The sequence below is a fragment of the Sinocyclocheilus anshuiensis genome, unplaced genomic scaffold (assembly GCF_001515605.1).
Source record: "Sinocyclocheilus anshuiensis isolate Anshui unplaced genomic scaffold, SAMN03320099.WGS_v1.1 scaffold955, whole genome shotgun sequence".
Lineage (NCBI taxonomy): Eukaryota > Metazoa > Chordata > Actinopteri > Cypriniformes > Cyprinidae > Sinocyclocheilus > Sinocyclocheilus anshuiensis.
Window position 1 is genome coordinate 1142189 of NW_015546094.1, and position 18572 is coordinate 1160760.

Sequence of the window (18572 nt, forward strand, 5' to 3'; positions counted from 1 at the left end):
GTTACGGTGATAACATCAGTAAAAATAAACAAAGATAAAATAAAAAATAAGCAGCAAGGCTGTAGTTTCTATAAATGATAACTCTTTGGTTTCAGGTTGTGCCAGCATTTCTCTCCAAACATCAGCAATGACATGAGATTTATTGACTGCTATCTAGTGGAGACAAATCTACTCATCCTGTATAAACCTGTGTGTTTAGCTACATGATTAATCAAGATGAGACTGCAGATATTAGTGGATCAAATGAGAACAAGCTTTTGATTGTTTGATTTTTGTATTACTATTATTATTATTAGGGGTTTAAATGACATATTGGTGCGAGAATGATCATACAGTTTTATTTCATCGAATATATTTTATTTTACATTATCAATATTTTCAGGTGTTGTTTTCTGAAAAAAATAAATACAAAAAACAAACAAACAAAAATGTTAATTTACAAAAGCAAAAGAGCATTCAATAGATAAGGTAAGTAAGCAGGAGTGGATAAAAATATCCGAACACTATAAAGAGGCACTTTGGGCAATTGTAATAAAAAATGTACAGGTATAATGCCTGTGCTTAGATTACAATAGCCACTGAGTTTAATCCTGTTAACACATTTATCCTCCAAACAAAAGATATGTTATATACACCGAAAGAGATATTGTTTGAGTTGCATATAACATAGTTTGTGATCAGGCATGTTCAAGTATATATAAAGTGGCTATGAGAGTATTTGACACAATTATAAAAAAAATTCCAGCATCATCTGCACAATGATGACAGTCAGTTCTGGCAAGGGAGGATTTGTTCAGGCAGCTGTACATTAACATTGTTATAAAAATGAAAATCAGAGGATCCTCATGTCTTGTAGAATCCCTTTTGATTCTGCTGGGGACTGAGACAGAGATAGACAGGCAAACAAACATGATTTTAAGAATGAAAAAATGTTCATATATTCAGTAACAACAAAATGTATTTGACACTTAAAATTGTATGTAAATGTGCTTACATTGCATTAGTTAGCAAAATGTGATATTTGCAAAAAAAAAAATTTTTTTTCAACCAACTTATATGAAGTCAGATCAAACATATGTCCTATCAGAGTAACCACAATAAACATAAAGCAGCTGAAATGTGTCCAAATATTGGACAGTATATCTGTAGTTTATCATTTAAAACTGCTTTTTGTGATATGTTTTATTCCTGAAACAGGTGTATGTGTGCTATATTTAAAAAAAAAAAAAAAAGTTAGTTGAGTACCAATGGAATACATATATTTGTGGCTTAAGTGTCTAAATACATCTTAGGGCAACTGTACGTGTTATTATGAAAGCAGCATATCTAACAACCACCAAACTCACTTATTGCAGCAGCAGAATTTGGTTTTGCGTCGTCTGTACATCATCATCTGGTAAGAGGAATGAAAGAAAATCTATAAGGCATTTGATTTTCACCTTTCAAACACTTTACAAATGACATCCTAGTGTGCTGAACTGGATAAAACCGCTCTGAGTATCAAAGTGAACATTAACCTGTCTGTGTCTGCGAATGCATATAATGACGATCACTAGGAGCAAGATGAAGCCCACGACTCCACCACTGATGGCAACACAAAGCCAGATGTCCACTGGAGCTTTCACTGTAAAACATTTTATTGACAGCAGAAGTGTTACACACTTTTTATTTCACATGTATCACTCTCTCCCTCTTTCTTTCACTTCTCTTACCAATCTTTAATGAAAGCACAGCAGATGTCAGCTTCTTCCCGTTTTTCCAGAGTTCACATGTCCATCTCCCACTGTCCTTCACTTTCACTTCAGGGATGGACAAGGAAGATGGATGAGGGGGCTTGAGACTAGAAATAAAGGAGCAAGACGAGCAGCTCCATTTCACCTCGAAGTCGGAGCTATGTTGATGTCCTAATGTGCATGTCAGATTCACGCTTTGGCCTTCATATACTCGAGTTCCTCCAGAAGAGGAAACTGATAGAAGGAGAAATGTAGAGAGTTTAGATTAAATAAGGCAAGATATATGTGACCCTGGACCACAAAACCAGTCATAAGGGTCAATTTTTCGAAATTGAGATGTATACATCATCTGAAAGCTGAATAAATAAGCTTTCCATTGATGCATGGTTTGTGAGGCAAAAAATGCAAAAAAAAATCTAAATATTGAGAAAATCACCTTTACAGTTGACCAAATAAAGTTCTTAGCAATGCATATTACTAATCAAAAATTACGTTTTAACTGTAAATGCGGTACGAAAAGTGTCAAAAACAAACACTCTCTTTTTCAAGCCACAGTTAATGCACAGTAATCCTTTATTCCAATGATGGGGAATCAACTTCAAGCTACAAGTTACTCATAATTTAAAGGAACACTTAAAGTTTTACTTTGAGTAACATTTAATAATACTCTGAGGTGACAACGGTTATATTAATAACCTAATAAAATCTTTATTTTATATAGGATAGTGGTATTTTATCTTTTGTTTTTTACTTGTTCTAGTGCACTTGGTGGAGAGCAAATTTCAAAGGAGGACTCGATTTGTCATTCAATTTAAACAGATTACAAGTACAAGACTTTAATGCACTTAGGAGTTAAAAAATATTGTCCTAGCATATAATAAAATATTTGATTATAAAGAAAAAAACGAAAAAGTCCCCCACTCGAATATGTTTTCATGACTGTAACAACAAGAGAAAGCAATGTAGATGTTGTGGGGAAAACTAATAAAACTTAACAGTACTAAAGCACGTGACATTACATGTGAGAGATCCGTTCAGTGAATACCACTTGTTTAGGAGGCCACGGAACAGCATGAGTATCAATGTAACAAACATCGATGTTTCGTTTAGTAAATTCCTCGTTGGAAAACGTAGCTCGTTATTGTGAAAACTACATTATTATATATTTTTTCTCACACTACTGACTGAAAGTAGCTAAGTTAGTAGTTTGTTCATTAGTTACAGTTCACTTACCCTTCAGAACCTCCACCGTGACTTCACTGCTGAGGGTCTTGGTGTTAAATTTTAGATCACATGTGTAAACCCCCCTGATGTTCTCTGATACAGGCAGATTACGAATCGATAGATCCTGGTCTTTCAACTCTCTTCCCTTGACCTTGATGGTATTGTTTGCGCCTTGTGTAATGTTCCATCTGACCACCAGATCAACGCTGAGGCTGAGGAGAGATTGTGTTGACTTCGGGTCGCTGAGAGGAGTGAAGCTCCAGCTACCACCCCAGAGGCCAGATTCTTTCAAGACTGACCAGGGAATGTTAGAATACAAGGAACAAGGAATGTCGACTGTAGAGGACGAATATGAGGTATAAATGGTATCTGCAAAAGGGGAGAGGTCTGGAAGAAAAGAAATAAAAATAAAGGAAACATTATTATTATTGTTGTTGTTGTTGTGTCAAGAAAATAATATAAAATAAATGAAAAAGCAACCATTTTCTTTCTTTTTAGAAGGGATATCTAAATTGAATGGATTAAATAAATCTAACTTTGTCACTTTTTGAAAAAGAAAATTCATTTGAACTATTTAATAAAGTAGTCTGGCCTATATAAATTGCAGCAACTATATTAGCATATTATATATTTATATTTAGGCTGGGGTTATGAGATTAAAAAAGGTTTTATCAGTGCTCTCTCATTAATCCACTACATTCCTTTTTCTGTTTTTATTTCATTGTTTCTTGTGTATTGTAGACCTATATTCTTTATTGCTTTGAGAATGAACAAACTCAAGTAAATAGATACATTGGGAGAGAGAGAGAGAGAGAGCGAGAGAGAGAGAGAAAGTGTAATAACACAATAGTCTCACCTATTATAAAAACAGTTGTTGTTGCTTCAGTTTTTCTCCCATCATACTCCAACTTGCATGTCCAAACACCACTATTACACCTAGACACACCTCTGACTTCAGTTTTCTCGCCGTAATTATTTATTTGATTACAAGAGTTTTGAGGTGGAATCCATGTTACTCTGGGTTTAAATGGACTAGAGTCCACTTTACATTCCAGAGACAGAATGTCACCAGCCATCACAGCCGGCACTTTGGGGATAGTGACTGAAACAGAGAAGAAAAATGTTGAAAGGTGTAATACGACAACGTTAGAGGAATCTTATCATGTAATGTGTAACGTTCTAGCCTACACTACAAAATATCAATAATGTCAAAGTTTGTGTGTGTAACTGATTATGAAGAGTATGTGTGTAACTGGAGTATTCCTGCTCATACTGCCAAATATGCTGTGCAGAATTTAGGTTAATATAATTCTAGTGCTCATATTACACATGATTAATTCATTGCCTTCATGTGTGTAATACGGAGATGATTAGTTTAAATTAATAGATTAGGTTGTCATGCATTATTTATTTATTATTCATTTATTTATTTATTTGCAGTTCAGCTGAATGACAAAGGGGGAAATTTCCTTCTGTGTTCACATCCTGAAACAAGCTCAACAGTGTGCGTAGTGTCATTTCCTCACATTTGAAAAACGTATTATAAATACAAATTTTATTTCTCACCTGTACTTTTGGGAAATTAAATGAGAGCACTTAACAGGATAGTTAACCCTTAAAAATTCTCTTATCATTTATTCAAACTACTCTTCTTCTACTCTTTCTTCTGTGGAACACAAAAGATATTTTGAAATATTTTTGTATGTTTGTTTTTTTCTCTCTTTTTTTTCCCATACAATGAAAGTCAATGGGGTCCAATGCTGTTTTTGGACCCCAGTGACTTTCACTGTATATACAAAAACAGTTCAAAACATTCTTCAAGATATATTCTTTTGTGCTCCGCAGAAGAAAGAGACAGGAGGGTGACAGATTTTTGTGTGAACTATCCCTTTAAGAGATGATGTGACTAAATAATTTGAGTCTTTTTTCTACTTCTTGTTTCTCAAACATACACTCTCTCTTACCATGGTACAGTTTGTAGGTCTTTTCTGAAGTAGTTATTAATACATGTTGTACACAGCGCCAAATTTCAAAATCAGAATGCTGTACTGGTGAGATTTGGAGAGAGAAATCCGACAACAGATCAGCGTGTGTCTTCATTTCTCTCGCTAAAAAAGACAAACATACATGTCCAGTTATAACAAACATGAAAGCCTGATTATTACTGTAGAGTGAAAATGCATGAACTCAAAAACATGCATCTCACCCTTTTGGATCCCACTCTGAGGATTCTTCGTGATAGTTGGGATTGTGTCTGACCCGCGGTACCAGTTCACATAAACATTACCTGCATTTCCTTCTACCCTGTATATCGGTAGGGTAACGGTCCCTCCTACTTGTGCGTAAATTACCACAGGGTTTTCTGATGATAGAAGAACAGATTGGACAGAAAAAGAATGCTTATACAGACTGCATTTCATACCCTTCGTCATATAACAACTATCAAGATATTTGCAACTTACCTTGCGCTTTAAGAAATCCAACAAACAGCAATATTAGTACCCAACGCAACATCATTCTGTCCTCAGAGCAGAGCCAGAGAAGATGGAGGGTGATCTGTAAGACATAGCCATAGAGAAATGCATCACAAAGAGCATAAAAATACAGAGGAAGGAAGGGGCTTGTGGTGGGCTCAGATTTTTTTTTTTTAAACAGTGGCGGATAGTGAGTGGGAGACAGAAGCTTTGTGGTGGGCTATGGGTTACAGACATAAAGGAAGACGAGTGTCAGTGAAGAAACATGAAAGAACAACAGCTAGAAAGACGGCGAGAAAATGACACCAAGAGGTGTGTCTGTGGTGGGCTGAGATTGTACAGGGAGTAGATTCTTATCCCTCTCGTTTTCACCTCTTCACCTCCTCCATAACACCCCCTCTCTTCCTCCCTTGTTCCACGAAAGGCGGATCTCTCCACGCTTACACACAGAAAAAAGAACACCACATGGTGCTGCTGGTGGTGTCGCTGTGCTTGGAGTGCGGTGTGTGTTATGCCTGTTATATCTGATCTTACCTTTTTCTCTTTTTGTGCATGTGATTTCTTCACACAAATCTCTCTTTTCACTCCTTTTGAAGAGATTGACACTTCAAACTAGAAAAATGCAGACATCTAATTGATTTGTTACAATGTTTTATACTGTATATACGCAGTATCTTTGTGACTCTACTCTGTAAACCTTTTTATGTATTTATTTATTTTTTAATGTTAATTCACAATATTCTTCGAGAAAAAGATTCCTAAACTATAGTAACGCCAAGGTCTTGGTTTAATTCCCAAGGAATGCAAGAAATGTTCAAATATATAGGCCTACTTAAATGCAACGCAAGTCGCTTTGGATTAATCATCTGACAAATGCATAAAGAAATGTAAATGATGACTATTTTAAAATACAAATGCTCAAACATAAACGCACACTTAGGAAAATCATTAGAAATAATCCAAATGTGACCCTGGACCACAAAACCAGTCTTAAGTCTCTGGAGTGTATTTGTAGCAATAGCCAAAAATACGTTGTATGGGCAAAATGATTGATTTTTCTTTTAAGCAAAAAAACATTAGGATATTAAGTAAAGATCATGTTCCATGAAGATATTTTGTAAATTTCCTACTGTAAATATATTAAAACTTAATTTTTGATTAGTAATATGCATTGCTAAGAACTTCATTTGGACAACTTATAATTTTCTCAATATTTTGATTTTTTTGCACCCTCAGATTCCAGATTTTCAAATAGTTGTATCTCTGCCAAATATTGTCCTATTGTCCTCACAAACCATGCATCAATGGAAAGCTTATTTATTCAGCTTTCAGATGATGTATAAATCACAATTTCGAAAAATTTACCCTTATGACTGGTTTTGTGGTCCAGGGTCACATATAGGCAAATAATCCTATACAGGTATTTTAATGAAAAAAAAGTTTTAAAATTATGTTGTTGTTGTTGTTTTTTGTCTGTCCACCACTAAGAGCCACCAAGAAAAAAGTGGCTCAAGATTCATAGGATGAATAATTTAATTTATGTATAAAATAAAACAAGATATAGCTATGTTGTGCTACACGCACTTTATTGATAAATGAAGTAGTGCATTCTTGTGACAAATGTGCTTTCTTATAGTAAATATGTTTAGTAAACGTAACTTCTGCAGCATAATTTGCAGCAATATAGCACGCAAAAGTATACTGAACCATTTGTGACTTTCTGTTCATGCCAGTTAAATTTTTATTACAAGTACTAAAAATCCAACAACATATAATCCACAATAATGCACAATATAGGGAATATACATTTTCATGCAGAGTGGGGAACTAAATATTCACATGGGCCTCGTGGTACAGGCTATTGATGCGTCTATGATTTGACTGAATTTAAAGTGGTGAATTTCAGTATGAAAAAGTGCCATTTTCAGACACATTCTGTTATCAACGGTTAAATTAAATCAGCATCACCCAATGAGCAGTGGTTGCATCCCGGGAATGTAAGCCGCCTTGGATAAAAACGTCCGCTAAATTAATAAAAGTAAATGTAAAACCATTACTTGAGACATAAATGTATAATAGTTTCAGTCATATTTTTATTGCTCTGATTCAGAATTAAAATTTGCCTTGATTTTGCTGCCATTTATTACAAAAATGTCCAATGGGGAAATTGTAATATTACGAGTTTTAAGTTTTAAGTCTCCAGTGGAGCACAGAAATGTGTAAGAAATGATGGAAAAGTTTGTGAAGAATGAGAAACAGAAACAGAGGAAGGAGAAGCACACAAAGCCACACAGACGATAGATGTAGAGATAAAGACAGCCAGAGACTGCACCTGAACAAGTAACCCAGAAAGACAGATGATCAGGGCTGTGGTCAGGATGGAGGTTAAACAGCAAACAGACACACAGTGAGGGTGGAGAAGGGAGGGGAACATTAGTAAGACCAAGAACTTCAATTTCTAAATGCCTGACAAAACATTTAATAAAAAGTAATGGACTTAATGGATTAAGCATGTTAATTTTCATTCATGTTCGGGTTTTTTTTTTTATAAATCTTAGAGATTATGATCAATTATTCTGATGGAATTCCAAGCTATTTTAATGCTCAGTTTAGTTCAAACTAAACACAGTGGAAATATAAACACTGATGTTCTAATATCCTGTATGTGATTAATTGTTCATGTTATAATAGAGCCGAAGACAGTCCTTCTGTTCATTTTCACATATACTCTCAGCATCGCATAAACTAAGAGAATATATTTCTGTTTTGCATCCCGTACATTTGATGTCTAGTGTTATATATTGTGTATTGGAAGGTTTTCAGGTTTCTGTTTGAAACTTTAACATGAACCAATTTTTATCAATGTTACAATATATGCTGTCCGATTAACTGAACCGAAAATATAAAAAGTGCAAATTTTCTTTATGTAATTTGTCCATTAATTTGTACTGTATTCCAGACTTCATTCACAGTAAATAATGCAGATTCATTTAGTTTTTGTAATACAACTTAAAAAGGTTTTAAAAGATCAACACTAAAAAGGATTTTATTCCCTATTCTGATCTTGAGAAGACATATAAACAGATTAAATGAAATCATCCATACAAAAAAAATAATTAAAGTTGCCATGTGTAGATAACGGTATATTTAAATGTACATTTATGTGCAAATATACTCACCTTATGAGCAAAAGTCTTTATCGTTCCTCTTCAAAGTCGTGCAGCGGATGTGTTCACTTACAGGCCAAAATATTTCTATTTAACCTTCGTTGACGCCTCCCCTCCGTCTGATTGGCCTGAGAGGTTAAAAAAGACGTCCGGTTATTGACATGAGGCTGTTGGATTAAGTCGATTTCTAACAAAAAAAAAAATGTTTTACATTTTTCCACTGAATATCTTGAACTGTCAAACGAGTTGTCAAATGTGTATGAGAATTACTTTTCTAACCGTATTGTTTCTCCCTCCAAAACATTATTATTAGACCAATATAAAATGTCATAATAAATTTATAATAAGAGATAATAGAAATTTATAGTCAGATCCATGTGGGAAAAGTTTCAATGACAATCATGAAATAAAATTAATTAATAAATTAAGTAAAATAATAAAAAATATATTACGTTTTCCAATAATACATTTAAAAATTAGACATCGCTGTGTTACACTTAAAAAAGTTTTTTTCTGAGTAGGTTTTTCTGGTCTGCGTAACGGATGTGTTTGATTAACATTCTCTGAAACACTTTATTTTACTTATTTAACCTTTTATTTTATTTTTGAACTGCTAGATTTATGTAGTTTTATGTTTAGTTTGTCTGTTTTTTTGGGGGGGGGTTTTTGTTAGTTTGCCAAATTATTAATTGACTTTATCTTGTCTATATACTTTTTTTTTTAAATGTCAGTGTCCTATTAGTAACCATGAGCATCGCTACAGAGCTATTGATAAATTCTAATAATAATCTAATCTACTCCATTTAAAAACACTTTTTTTTTTACAAATGAACTTCTTTATCAGTGCTGACCCTCCGAGCCCAACAGAATAAACATTTCTTTCTATTCCTCTGGGTTTTATTGTTTGTTAGTTTTTTTGGGGGGTTGTTCCATTGTCCTTACATTTATGCATTCGTTTAATCTATTTTTTGTTTAAAGAGATCCAAAGAGATCCTTTATTCTAATATCAACCTTCATCTGAATCCCCGAGTGCGTATACGGCTTGAGCAAATATGGGTGGAATGTTACAACGTATAACGACTGCACTACACTCTTAAATATAAAGGTGCTTCACGATGCCATAGAAGAACCTTTTTGTCTAAATGGTTCCATAAAGAACCTTTAACATCTGAAGAGCCTTTCTGTTTAACAAAAGGTTCTTTGTGGCGAAAAAAGGTTCTTCAGATTACAAGAAAGGTAAGAAAGAGATGGTTCTTTAAAGAACCTTTGACTGAACGGTTATTTTTGGAACCAAAAATGGTTCTTCTATGGCATCGCTGTGAAGAACCTTTGAAGCACCTTTATTTTTAAGAGTGTATGAACAGATGGTGTAATTTGTTTAAGAACTTGAATCACTGTAACCTTTACAAACAATCTCAGTGTTGCTAAATCAGCATAAAACACCACATCCAGACTTTAAAATGGATAACTGTACGTCCACAGATACATTTGATTTGATAGAGAAATCAAATAATATTCAAAAATGCCCAGTACTCTAAATTACAACAAAGATTTTCTTGATCTATGTTATTTTTCCGAGCATTTAAAAAATGTGTGGAGAACAGAAACGAGAAACGGTATTTGAAAAAGATATGAAAGTGTAAATGCGACTCGTGAACTTGTTTAGTGTAAATTCTTTGAATCCATCTATCATTTAATGCATACTTATGTAATAAGATATTATGAGGCAAATAATGATTAAATGCATTCATATATAGATCATAGATCTCTATAGATCATATATAGGTCATACGTTTTAAAGAAGCGATGTCGTGGATAAACTGAGGATTATTGTTTCTGATATTATTAAAATGCTGCAATTTATCACAGCTCAACTTCCTCTAAAAATGGACAAATCCCATATGTTAACTTGGCTGTTTTTTTAACACCTGAAAGAATGTTTATCTGTAATGTTTCACTTCTGCTATAAGATTTGCTGATGTAAACCAATGCGGTTCCGTAGAGGAACACAAATGAAACAAATACTGAAATGAAAGCTTATGGAATACATTGGTCAACCAAGTGGTTTTTAGTGAAAGAGAAGCACAAATGTATTGTTTTATAAGTCTTATGCTTGTTGTTACATTTGCGTTACAGAGGATTTAGAAGCCCATAAGCGATTCACAAGTCTTCATACACACCAATCTAAACAAGCTGCACTCTTAAAAATGAAGATACTTCAGTCATTCGTTTGTGTTCGGCAAAGAACACCATTCTTAACAAGAACCAACACTGTAAGGTTTATCTTTGTTTTTTTGGCCATATTCTTTGGAAATTAAGAAACTCTAAATCTCTACATCAGTTATTCAGGTGTAAGCACCAGATCATTGATCTTGTCTGGTTTTTTTAAGACCAGACACAAAAAAAAAGTTATTTGTGGATTCTCCAGTGGCATCAGTATTTAAAACTATAACATGTTTAAGGGCGAATAAAGCATCCTGCTGTAGAAGAATAAGTACGTTAAAGAAAAGCGCGAGAGAGCACCAGGTACTGAGCATATTTCAGCGCTGTAGGACAGGAGTGGTTTGCTAAGGGGAACCACATGAAGGATGAAACAAACACGTTGCCTGCCTCACATCTGTGTCTGAGGTTTCACCCCTCTGTCATTCTCTCTCTTCCTGCCGTGCTCTGTTCGTCTTCTTCAAAAAATACAGTCCCTTTAGCTTTACACAGTTCTTTATATCACCATTCACATCTATTTGTCTATCTATCCAACTATGTATCGATCTTTTTTCTCTCAGAGCTGAAAGGAAAGACCCATTTTAGAGGGATCCCTCATTACTCACATAGACTGAAAAGGTGTTGAGACACCAACATAATCATTACCGAAAGAGACAAAGAAAGAAAGCGTGCAGGAAAAGTGGGCGATTTATTTCAATATGTCCCATACAGGTTTTCGTTACGTGTTTCCCCTTCAGCAAGTCATTTCGGTGTGTACTCGACTGAAGAACCGAAGACTGATATTGTCTTCGTCTCCCACACATCTTACCCTTGTAACTTGAATCAAGGTATTTTTGGGGCGAACAATCTGCAGTTTTCTTCTTTGTTGCCATTTTATCTACAGTCTTCGTGTGGTCTGCTAAAATTAGTGAGAATTGTATGCATGTATTGTAAGAGATTCGCTATGGTTATGTGACTAAGAGGGGATCCCTCGAACAGATCTGAATCCTCAGAAACTTTTAAGTGATTCACACACATCTGCTTAGACTGTGGGCCGTAGGAAATGTTGAAGAAGTCTGAGGTGTGCAGAGCGCTGAAGAGGACTAAGATGGACGCCATTGCTTTTGGTTTTCTACAGTAAGAGTTTCACATGGTAGACGAACTGTTTTGGAAAAGTGAATGGAAATTACTTAGAAAGACAAATTGCATTAGTCTCTTTCGTTCTTGAGTTTTCATTTACAAAACTCCTCCATTTAATGAAGTCCTGTAGGTGCAAGCATGGCTAAATGTCAGTGGAAAGAGATGTCGAGAGACTGAGAGGTTACTGACATTTGGTCTGATGCTTACGAAAATGGGTATTTTTAGATTAATGTACAGAAGATTAGATCATATTTTAGACGGCAAATTTCGAAACCTCACCGTACAGATCGTGATTCTGTTCCATTGCGTAATTGTTTTCACGTCATTTTATTTCTTGCATGTTGTGTTTTTTCTGCTGAAGTCTGCAAATCATTGTTATTATTATTGATGTATTTTCACAGAACTGCTTATAAAAAGGTCACACTCATTTTCAGGAATCTGCCATCTGCTGTGTCATATTTATGTGATCTCATTTTCATTCTCACGTGGAGTTTTTTCCTCTGAATGCAGAGTATACATTGAAAATATTATTTTTTTTTTACAATTCACATTTGGATATGGTGATGGTTGTTTACTACACTCTAAAAACTGCTGGGTTATTTCAACCCAACTTTGGGTCAAATTTGGACTAACCCAAATTTTGGGTTAAAATTTTAATGTAAAAATTTAACGCAACGGTTGGGTTAGTACATATTTGACCCAAAGTTGGGTTGAAATAACCCAGCATTTTTTAGAGTGTATACTGAGCTGAACAAATCACTAGTCATCCTGAGTGTGACAAACTGAGAGGTGTTTAAAAACAATGAAACATGCATTCAAAACCGTACTAACTAGAACTTGTTGAATACCTCACCCTTAACAGTAGTCCCAGACCATCCATAAAGCCACATGCTAATTTCTTTCTAATGAACTGCATTTTCTGTTCCATAATAAAACTTGGGGTCAGGTAGGAAAACCCTCTGACAAGATGTGTGGTATATGTGTGGGACAAAGCTGAAGTGAGAGGATGAGAAATAGAGAAAAATGTCTGTATGACACACTGTGAAAGAGGGAATCCTGCTCTCATTATGAAAATCACTCCCTCCTTCATAACAGCAGCACACAAACACCAAAATCAAACACAGGTGCACTCTGTTTTCAGACTTGTTAAAATCACCGTTTCACAATATGTGTCAAGTACTGCATTAATGAAAATAAAGGGTCACCCATTGTAACAGTGAACCACACCAAAAGGTGTTTTCTATTCAAACACATTTATAATAATTCTTAGTTTAATTCCACATTCAATGATGCAGAATCTGTGAAACGCGTGTTCTATGCTTGACAATGCATTACATTTTGCTCTTCCTTTTCTCACTTGGTTTGCTGTTTATATCTTATTCTCTTGACTTAATGATTTCAAGACAATTGCTGGCTTATATTTCCTCATTTACAGTCAGAGGAGGATGTTTTTTGCCAGACAGAATTCTCAGACGATCAAGAGATCATGTTGTTGTCCTGTGACTTTATTTAAGAGTACATAAAATACTGTAAAACAATTAGGACTTTCATTTGATAACACAAAATAACTAAAGTTTCAGCTACTGAAATAATAAAATGAGAAGGTATTAATTCAAAGTTTTGTACGTTTTAATGAAATGAATACTCTAAACATGTTACACCTTGTGGATTAACGGCTTGTTCCACATAGTTTGTCTGACTGATTCACACGGATTCCTTCACTTTTCAGTGTAAACATCTAATGACCGGCACGTTAATGTAGGACTGCTGCTATATTAAAGATTATTGTACATTTATGGCATACTGCATATACACGTCGTTCAAACTTCTTTCATAAGCTGACATAAATGCATGTATGCCCATAATTGAACTTTGTGTATATGTATATCTGTATTTATGTATTTGGCTAATGGCTTATTGTATATAATTTTTAATTAACTGATAAACAACATACTGTACTTTCTGTTCCTGTGCATACGGATAATCTTAATTGTAATGTATTATATTGAGCATATTATTATGTTATCGGTCATATAGACAGAAAAACATGATAGCAAAAGATCTCGACGGTGACCAAACAATTCCTTGTCTGAGAAACTGAAGCTGTGTATGTCTTGTGCATAATTACCCATTGTAAGGTATTTGGTATACGCAAGGTGTGTGCAAACAGCTGATATTACATTTCACGACTGCGCTCATTTAATCATTTTGATCCAGAATGTTTTTTTTTTATTATCTCAGTGTATGTCTAGAAGCATTTTGTGTCTGTCCTACAAGTGTTTTTATGAGCCGTTCCACAACTACAGGCCGCTGAATTAGACAGCAAACGGCTAGAGACAAAACCCACTGTTATAATCTGTTGTTTTACACTTTCATCATTAATACTGCTGTATCTACAATAACTACAAACATAAGATGAGGAACACTTTATTTTAAGGTGATGTTATTATTACCCTTGTTACATGTATATGCTATAGTAAATGATGCATAATTACCTAAGCCAAACCTCAACCCTAACCCTATATAGTAAGTATATGTATGTTACTCAGTACTTGCTTGTGTAATTCCATTGTAATAATCACCTTAATATAAAGTGTAATCCAAGGTGATTATTAAAAATATATGTCAATGATTTCACTGTGTGGCGTTAACTGCATCTGAGGTCAAAAGTGATGATTTGCATGTAAATTGATTTTTTTCTCAAACTGTCTATCATGCCATGACAGAACGAGACAACAATGTAATAAAGCTTCATTTTAGTTGTGTCTACTACATGTTCCTCTGAATACTACTTGTTAAAAACACTGTTTTTTTGTTGTTGTTGCTCAGGGTCAGTAGACTTCTATAAAGTTAGTCATGCTGGAATGATAATAATATTTTCAGAATAAATTAGCATGTCATAAAAAGCATGCATGGAAGATAACCATATCCAGACATTTGCATGTACAATAGTATACGCTGACAAATAGAATGCCTACATGACATCTTCGACATGCTTGCATGTTTTATTCACTTGAGGGATGCAATGTGTTACAATGTTGGACTCCTGAAAAAAAAACTTAAATTAATGTGGTTGTGAAGTATGTCTTCCATGTTTTATTTGCACGTTTTCCTCAGAAAGAACAAAACTAGGTCTTCAACAGAAGACAGCGATGTCTGACAATGACGCACAGTTGTTGTTTTTTCATCGGGCATCCGTTTGTATTTCTATTGTAACTTATTTTTCATAATGTATTTGGACACCTAAGCCAAACATATCATTGCATTAGATAACAAAATATTACATTAAATTGCATTGTTGTTTTTTCAATAGCACAATTTTCAAGCAAACTATTTGATGAGTTATATTAAATAATATTATAATAGATTTATTGTTCAAATGAAGAATAGAAGTATTTGGATGCTTTTAGGTTGTCAGGCGAGTTAATGTGATAAGCTACAGCTGTGGTTTCATCTGCTAAGACACCTGTGTAACCTTAAAGGGAAATTACTTCATGCAGCCACTCAATAGCATTTTAAAGCCAGGGTATACATTTGGCAGACTGTCATCCAAATCAACATAGATTACATTCGAATACATTTGATCAGGTTCATGCATCCCCTGGGAATCAAACCTATGACCTTGCCATTGCTAACACTGTGTTTTAGCTATAGGAATCAGAAAAGATAAGAGCAAAGCTCTAGCAGCATTTTGTTCGCAGATGCCACATGCTTTTATATTTTGATGTTATATTTGTTATTATATCTAATGCAATGACAGTTTTTAAGTCTGACTTTTGTGGGCAATGTATAGAAAAATAATTGGATAAACTGCAATTAATGTGGATGGATTAAAATGTGGATGGGTTGATCTATTAAAATAAATAATTCATTGCTGTTATGCGCATAAGTTGTCCTCAGTTTTTGTTTCCTGCACAGACAGTATCAAACTAATAATAGAGAAATATCGGCATTCCGTACCTGCAAATTTTTTAAATTAAGGCCTATTCATTATGCGATATATTCTACTGTTTAACATAAAAATACATATAATATAAATGTAAAATCGTTTAATTTTGTGAATTATGTTTTATGTAGGTTAAGAAAAATTGCTGCTTGTTTACCGTTACTTAATTGTGCACATTTTTTACTTTTATAATGGTATCTCAGTAACCTCATATGAATTAAATTCAATGTCGCAAATACAAAAAGGCATTTACAAAAAGTATCCAATTTGACTGATTCAATGTAACCTTGTAAACATTTAATGTATCATAAAACTGTTAAAACTTCAAAAACATTCTGCTTATCACACAAAACTACAAAACACTAAAACTGAACAACACATAAATTCTTTGGATTAATCTTCATCCAGTTTTCAAGAGTCAACCTTGTCTACAACAAATAATTTTAAATATTCAATTAACGGTCCATATTGAGGCCTTGGCCTACAGAACAGATAGACTTAAACGCAATAATAAAACATAATAGGCTATCTGTTAATATTCTACATTAAGAAGGCTAACATTGTGAAATCTTTCATGTCTACAGCAATAAGAGTAATAAGACGTAGTCTACAAACATTACCAAACGCAAAAACATTATAAGAATAAAATTTTGCATTAAAAAATCTGAAAAACAATCCCAAATATTTATATGTAAATACCAGTACACCTAAAAATCTCTTTTCAAATGGTTATTCATGTTATTAGCAATTAAACTTTTTATCATTCAATGCCATTATTACTACAAACAGCACATCAGAAACGTCAGTTTGGCATCTGAAACATATGCGCAAAACTTCACGCTACAATGGAGTATTAAAAATGTATATAGGACCATATAATTGTACTGATCAAAACAAGCTGTTTGTAAATATCACACAAACTTACAAACACATCTCCACCACTGTCAGTTTGTTTGGAATATTTTATAGCTCACTATTTGTATCAGACATTTAGCCGAAGACAAAACACTTTACAGTAGTTTATATGAGAAAACAAAGACATTCAGTCTGGCCAGTAACAAAATGCAGTATGGTTTGTGTTTGTCATAATAACAGAACAATACTTACAGTTGTGATGAGATGAGTGTGTGTTCTGTTCAGGGTCTCAGAGCTACACTGACATTTTCTTCCAAACACACTCTGTCATACACACACAACAGGAAACTGTAACGTGATTTGCGTAGCTCTACGCTCATGTGTCTGTGGTATATTATGCCTTTGTTTTTACTCTGACAGTTAAGTACTATTTACTTCTATAGCCGATCAGTGTCACACATGATTTATCACACTAACGGCCTTCCGTCTGCATCAGATAGCTTTTTTTAAAGCTCCTTTCTCTTGCATTAATGTCTTTGCCTTTCTAAATAATGCATTTTATGTTATCCTAAACTCAAAAAAGGTACAAAATAAATACCCTTTCAAAAGCTATTAAAGGGTTTGTTCACCAAAAATTAAAAAATTCTGTCAAAAAGAATTTGCACACAAAAAGAACACTTTTTTGTGTGCAAAGAAAACAAAAATAATGACTTTATTCAACAATTTCTTCCCTTCCGGGTCAGTCTTGTTGACGAGAGTACCACAATGCATGCGTATGCATTCCTTTGCTTGTAAACAAGACGCAGCGCATCTGGGTTCTACGTTAGAACACCGGTGACAGCAGTACCACACGCATGCAGAGACTGATGCGGAACAGAAGAAATTGTTGATTAACATCATTATTTTTGTTTTCTTTGTGCACAAATAGTATTCTTGTAGCTTCACACTTACTGTTGAACCACTGATGTCACATGGACTATTTTAGCAATGTCCTTACTGGGCCGTTTGAACGTTTTGGTTGCATTGCTGTAAATGCAGGGTCAGAAAGCTCTCGGATTTCACCAAAACTATCTTCATTTGTGTTCCGAAGATGAACAAAGGTCTTACAGGTTTGGAACAACATGAGGGTGAGTAATTAATAACAACATTTTCATTTTTGGGTGAACTAACTGTAACACAGTTTGTAGATCGGGAAGAAGGAGGCGGGAACCGGCGAATATTTAAACAAAACTTTAATAATAAAATAAACACAAAACAGCATTTAGCATTGCATGCATTAGCATTTACTGCACCGGCCTCACTCCGTTCCCACAACTCTCGGCCCCACCCCCACTCGTCACACTAACCCTTTAATACGTACACTTTAGGTACTAATGTGTACTTTTAAAGTATAAATATGTACATTTAAGGTACTCATATGTACCATTTAAGGGTAAATATACACAAATATATAAAACATATATAAAACAAATATAAAAAATACACTCGTTTTCATGCTTCTCTCCACTCTCTGAGGCAGAAGTCTCTAAACTCATCCTTTCCAATCATCCTACTACTTGTCCACTTTATCCTATTCCATCTCATCTCCTTCAAGCCATTTCTCCTGCTGTTGTATCTGCACTCACTCACATCGTTAACACATCACTTCACACTAGTGTTTTTCCCTCAACATTTAAAATAAGTTTCCCTTTTACCTTTCATTGCAAAAACACTTGAACGAGTTGTGTTCAACCAAGTCTCAGCCTTTCTCACACAGAACAACCTCCTGGACAGCAACCAATCTGGCTTCAGAAGTGGACATTCGACCGAGACTGCCTTGCTTTCAGTTGTTGAA

General features: G+C 34.4%; 1 protein-coding gene across 2 annotated transcripts; it reads right to left on the bottom strand.

Annotated features, from left to right (window-relative positions):
• Positions 1-483: 483 nt before the first annotated feature.
• cd4-1 (CD4-1 molecule) lies at positions 484-17121 on the bottom strand. 2 transcript variants are annotated; one of them, XM_016501695.1, is made up of 11 exons: positions 16991-17121; positions 8611-8726; positions 5420-5513; positions 5164-5319; positions 4922-5065; positions 3814-4059; positions 2967-3344; positions 1713-1967; positions 1518-1624; positions 1347-1393; positions 484-880 (listed from the first exon to the last, which is right to left on the bottom strand). In XM_016501695.1, exons 3-11 carry the CDS (start codon positions 5472-5474, stop codon positions 844-846), a joined length of 1425 nt encoding a protein of 474 aa, XP_016357181.1. In that variant the 5' UTR covers positions 5475-5513; positions 8611-8726; positions 16991-17121; the 3' UTR covers positions 484-843. The 2 variants fall into 2 exon arrangements, with proteins under 2 accessions (XP_016357181.1, XP_016357182.1); XM_016501696.1 differs by lacking the exon at positions 4922-5065.
• Positions 17122-18572: the final 1451 nt, after the last annotated feature.